Source organism: Grammomys surdaster, unplaced genomic scaffold, assembly GCF_004785775.1.
Source record: "Grammomys surdaster isolate TR1022 unplaced genomic scaffold, NIH_TR_1.0 66, whole genome shotgun sequence".
Taxonomy (NCBI): Eukaryota; Metazoa; Chordata; class Mammalia; order Rodentia; family Muridae; genus Grammomys; species Grammomys surdaster.
In genome coordinates this window covers 6,387,222-6,392,733 of record NW_021604568.1, presented here as the reverse complement: position 1 = coordinate 6,392,733, position 5,512 = coordinate 6,387,222, and the positions used below count along the sequence as shown (strand labels likewise).

General features: G+C 48.4%; 1 protein-coding gene across 1 annotated transcript in view; it reads left to right on the top strand.

Annotated features, from left to right (window-relative positions):
* The first annotated feature begins 679 nt into the window (after positions 1–679).
* Positions 680–5,512, top strand: part of LOC114627728 (steroid 17-alpha-hydroxylase/17,20 lyase) — a 6,166-nt gene continuing 1,333 nt past the window's right edge. Inside the window, exons 1-6 of the mRNA XM_028775640.1 lie at positions 680–1,257; positions 2,755–2,890; positions 3,080–3,309; positions 4,054–4,140; positions 4,497–4,712; positions 5,006–5,175. Coding sequence (XP_028631473.1) covers positions 961–1,257; positions 2,755–2,890; positions 3,080–3,309; positions 4,054–4,140; positions 4,497–4,712; positions 5,006–5,175 — 1,136 coding nt within the window. The 5' untranslated portion in view covers positions 680–960. The remainder of the gene's footprint in view (positions 1,258–2,754; positions 2,891–3,079; positions 3,310–4,053; positions 4,141–4,496; positions 4,713–5,005; positions 5,176–5,512) is intronic.

The following is a 5,512-nucleotide window of genomic DNA, read 5'->3' as shown; positions in this document are numbered from 1 at the left end:
GGATTTTTGTGTTTAAGATACTAGCTAGGTATTTTATATAATTTTTAACTAGCATTTTTATATGCATGAGTGTTTTACATGCATGTATGTAGGCATACCATGTGCGTGTGTGGTACTTTCAGGGGCCAGAAGGCAGCACTGAATCCTGGAACCAGAGTTGCAGAAAGTTGTGAGCTGCCACGTCGGTGCTAGGAATCAAATTTGGGTCTTCTGGAAGAGCAGCAAGCCAGCCTCACTGCTGAGCCATCTCTCTAGCCCTTAAAGTATTTTAAACGATACACTTCATGTTTATATACAGTAACATAACAAAATGATTTATTTCCAGAAAATATTAAATAGCCCACTCAAGAGTAGCTTGGTCACCTAGAAAGTAACCAAGCTAGATTTAAACGGGACCTGAGATGGCTCTTGAGCTGATGTTCTGCATACCTGAACAGCTACGAAAACCTAAGACTTCTGGGTTCTTATCATCACTGTCTTGTGTGAACTTACGCAGACTAACCCTTGAAGATGTTTCTCCTCACCTATCAGATCATAAGACTGAAGTCTTTTTGACAGCTTTGGCTAGCTGCAACCTGATAACATTAATTATTAACTGTGAGCATTTCTGACTTCACAGCATACAGACTCTGAAACCTTGATTTCATTCCTCTGGGATAGCCTCTGGGAGGCTCCATAGCGCTGAAGCCTCAGGGAAAAGACCAACTCCTCATGCAGCTCCTCCTCCAGGAGTTCGTCCTTAATCTGAGCCAGCCCTTGAGGAGGCCAAATTCCCTCTCCTTTCCCTTTTTTGGGTGAGGACTCAGGCTTGGATCCATTCCAGGATAAACTTCTTCAGGCCAAGAGATAACACAACTTCAAGGTGACAATCAGAAACGCCTTTTAAAAGTCCTCCTTCTTTGCTGAAGTTGCTGCAGCTTCTCCACTCCACAGCTGGCCATCCGCCTATACCTTTCTGCCATGTGGGAGCTTCTGGGTCTCCTGCTGCTCATCCTAGCCTACTTCTTTTGGCCCAAGACAAAGACACCTGATGCCAAGTTCCCCAAGAGCCTTCCATTCCTGCCTCTGGTGGGCAGTCTGCCATTTCTCCCCAGACATGGTCATATGCACGTCAACTTCTTCAAGCTACAAGAAAAGTATGGCTCCATCTATTCTCTTCGCCTGGGTACCACAACTACGGTGATCATCGGCCACCATCAGCTGGCCAGGGAAATACTCGTCAAGAAGGGAAAAGAATTCTCTGGTCGGCCCCAGATGGTAAGCAGTGCCAACCTTCCTCTTCCTCAGTCCCTGGGGTTGTATAGTTCTTAGTTCTTTCAAAATCAAACTTGTGGGACCACTCCCTCAAGACCTTACAGAACCTCTAACTGGAAAGGAGAGATTAAAGGGAAACCTCTTGGATGACCTGTTCATCAAGATGGTGCAGGGACCTGCAGAGCTGAGAAGCCTGCATGCCACTCACCTTCCCCTCTGTGATACTATAATCATTCTAGACCATGCAGGCAAAGCCCTTAGCCCAGACTCAGAGCTAAAGTTCTCCATAAATGTGACTTTGTTGGGAAATAGGGCAGTGGCTGCATCCTCCACCCAAAGATGCTTGGAGAAGCAGCTGGCCTCAGGGAGGGCTAAGACTGCAGTTTCTCCTATCATATGGCTTCAGCTCACAGATGGCTGGGGCATATAAAATGGGGAGAGGGAACAGGGGACAGGGACATACAGTGGTATCTCGGGACATCTGACCTCATCCTGCTAGTCATCCTACAAACACCACCCGTACTCCCTTGACCCTGTTGCAAGTGTTCCCCTAAGCTCCTCAATAGAGGACGACCAGCCTCAGCTTTGAACAAGCTAAAACATTCATTTTCTGTGGGCTAGTCAGCCAGAGTGGCTGCCCAACTACCGGGCTCTCCCAGATTTTGGGTTCCTCTCAGAAGCAAAGGAATAAACTGGGCCAGGTGATGGTGGTGTGTGGCTTTAATGCTGGCACTTGGGAGGCAGAGGTAGGCAAATCTCTGAGGGTTTGAGGCCAGCCTGGTCTACAGAGTGAGTTCCTGGAGAGCCAATGCTATACAGGGAGACCCTGTCTCCAAAAACAAACAAACAAACAAACAAACAAACAAACAGACACAAGAAAGGAAGAGAGGGGAGAGAGAGAGAGAGAGAGAGAGAGAGAGAGAGAGAGAGAGAGAACTCCCCACCCCCAAGAATAAAAGAAACTAGCCAGATGGGTTTTGAGGGAGTCAGGGATGTAGGACGGAGACTTTAACGCCTGTGCTTTTGTAGGCGGCATCTTTTAGAGACAATAGATAGTTCAAGCTTACCTGGGAGGATAAACCACCTGCTGTCTCCAAATGAGGGTCTGAGGCTGGGTGCACAGGCCCCGGTAGTGGATAAGGATTCTGTGGCTTTAGTGGCCTGGGAGTGGGGGCAAACATAGAGCTGTCTTGGAAGTGTCTCAGTCTCTGCGTCCCTAGGACAAGCTCATCCCACCCATAGCTGACTCGCCAGGTCAAAAACTGAAGTAGAAAGGCCTAGAGGGCACCCTACTAATGACCTGAACCCTAGGGCATTCAACTCCAAGGTTCTTTCTGTCTTCTCATTATACTGCCTTTCACCGAACTTTAGTGAGACTTTAGGATGTCCTACTGAATAAGAGAGGCCCGGGGATCTTGTCAGGACTGCAGATGGATAGAGAAGCCTGAGAGCTCCACAAGTTTGCCTAATAATGCCTACAGTCTTGCCTGCTCTCCAAAGGTTACTCTAGGCTTCTTGTCGGACCAAGGAAAAGGTGTCGCCTTTTCTGACGCTGGTAGCTGCTGGCAGCTGCACCGGAAGCTGGTGTTCAGGACCTTTTCCCTGTTCAGGGATGACCAGAAACTGGAGAAGATAAGTGAGTAAAAGGCTAACCCTAGGGCTAAGGGGGCTGGGGGACGGATGCCGGGTGGCTGGGTGCAGCTATTTCTTAGTGACTGGTGCCATCAAGTGGCCATCGGCTCTCTATGCCTATCTCTGGATAAGACCCTGGTGAGAGGTGACAGGGTTGACTGATCCGTCCACTTGACGTTCCCTCTCTTATCAGTATGTCAGGAAGCCAACTCACTGTGTGACTGGATGCTTACACACAACGAGGAGTCGATAGATCTGTCTATGCCCATCTTCCTGTCAATCATCAACATCATCTGTATCATCTGCTTCAACATCTCTTATGAGAAAAAGGATCTGAAACTGACCACCATATACACCTTTACAGAGGGTATCGTGCATGCCCTGGGCCACAGCAATCTGGTGGACACATTCCCATGGTTGACGGTGAGAATGAAGCCCCTCCTCCACTTCCAGATCCCACCAGGACAGTGTCCCCAATACTTTTGGTTTCCGTGACCATCTTTCTCTTCCAACTCTTCCCACTCTGCCTCATACAACTGCAGACACTTTGTCAGCATTTTTACTCTCGAGGCAGGCTCTCACGCAGCTCATGTTGGCCTCAAACAGCCTAACTGAGAATGACTCTGAAATTTTGATCCTCCTGCCTCCAAGTCCCAAGTACTAAGACGAGAAACATGTACCACGGTGCCATGTACCATGGTGCCTTGCTGGGTCTCTTTTATATGTCTTGAATCTTAATACTCATGGCTATTATTTTCTAGTTGTCATTTGCCAGCAGTAAGCACCCTCTAAGTGTTAAACACTGGCTTCCCCCTGGAGGTAAGCTCGATTATCCTCACAGTGCTAATGAGAGACAGACATGGGCTTAACCCACTTGAGGAACTTGTCCAAGTCCTCAGTCTCAAATCTGACTTATGGTAAGGGAGGGCACAACGCTGTCAGGGTTTGATGTTGAATTGAATTGAGGACATGAGGACTCCACCCTGACCTCCATTGCTTAAAGTTGTCCTTCCTGTCCTCAGTAACCTCATTCTACTATCTTCTTGCCTTCCACGATAAAGGTCCAGACTGGTGTGGGGACTTTCTTAAATAGAAAGATAAAGTCTGACTCCCAGGAAGGATTCTCCTAACTGCATAGATGGATTTGACATTTCCTTCTGTTTCCAGATTTTTCCCAATAAAACCTTGGAAATGCTAAAGAGATATGTTAAAATTCGAGATGAAACGCTGGCTGAAATATTTGAAAATTGCAAGGTAAATGATCAAGCAGAGGTGACTATGAGGTTGAAGGTGTCTCAAGAGCAAGACTGGGGTGCATTTTGGACACTGTGAGGTCCCCAGAGCCTGGCAGGGGGGCTGGCACACAATGGGCAACCGCTAGAAGCTGGTCTGTTAATAAATGGGACAGGGGAAGAGAGCAATTGAAACAGTTCTTAGAGGAACATAGAAGAAGGCCCAGGGCTAGCCCCTACCTCTACCCCTCACAAGTCCTGCCCAGCCTCTCTCCTCTCAAGGAGCCCTGCTATGTCTCTGGTGTAGGGTAGCGTGTGGCAGGATGTTGGAGGTGAGGCTCCCTCCTCATCCTCCTCTCTCACTGTCTCTCACCTCAGGAGAAATTCAACAGTGAATCTATCTCCAGCCTGACAGACATTCTGATACAAGCCAAGATGAATGCAGACAATAATAACACCCGTGAAGGCCAGGACCCAGATATGTTCTCAGATAAGCACATCCTCACCACATTGGGAGACATCTTTGGGGCGGGCATAGAGACAAGTGCCTCTGTGCTGAAGTGGATCTTGGCTTTTCTGGTACACAATCCTGAGGTGAGTGTCTCCTCAACTCTTGTCTATAGAATCCAACCAGCCCCATTGGGAGTGGGCAATGCCTGGAGCCTTCTGTACAGATAACCAGAGCCCACTCCACCTCTTACACAAATAGTGTCTCACTCTGGCTCTGGGTTAAAGTTGACCTACCTTCTAGAAACAAGGCCTAGGCTACAGAACTATCGCTAGATAGATCATTCCAGGCTGTTCTGGGTATGACCACTGGGCTCTACTAAGCCAAGCCTCTCTTAGACTTGAACGACCTGGTCATATGACCTTGTCCTGACCCTCAGGTGATGAAGAAGATCCAAAAAGAGATTGACCAGCATATAGGCTTCCATCGAACGCCAACTTTCAGTGACCGGACTCACCTCCTCATGCTGGAGGCCACTATCCGAGAAGTGCTTCGTATCAGGCCGGTGGCCCCCATGCTCATCCCCCACAAGGCTAACATTGACACCAGGTATGTATGCCTTTCTTCCCAAGACACTCAGCCCAGGGTGTAGCCACTAGCGACCCCATTCTGTTCCTCAGTCATGTTCTACCTAGCCTTAGCTGCTGATCAACCTAGAGTCAAATGGAGGCTACTACTGTCAATCATCCTGCCTGAGTCACTCCATCCACCTCCACTGACTAAGTTGCATAGGCATCTGGCTTCCCTCCAAACTTCCTGTCACCCTTCTTGGAGATACAGGTCTGGGCTAAAGGACAGGGTGACCAATGTTCCAATCTCATCAGACAGCGGTAGTATATTCTCTCTCTCTCTCTCTCTCTCTCTCTCTCTCTCTCTCTCTCTCTCT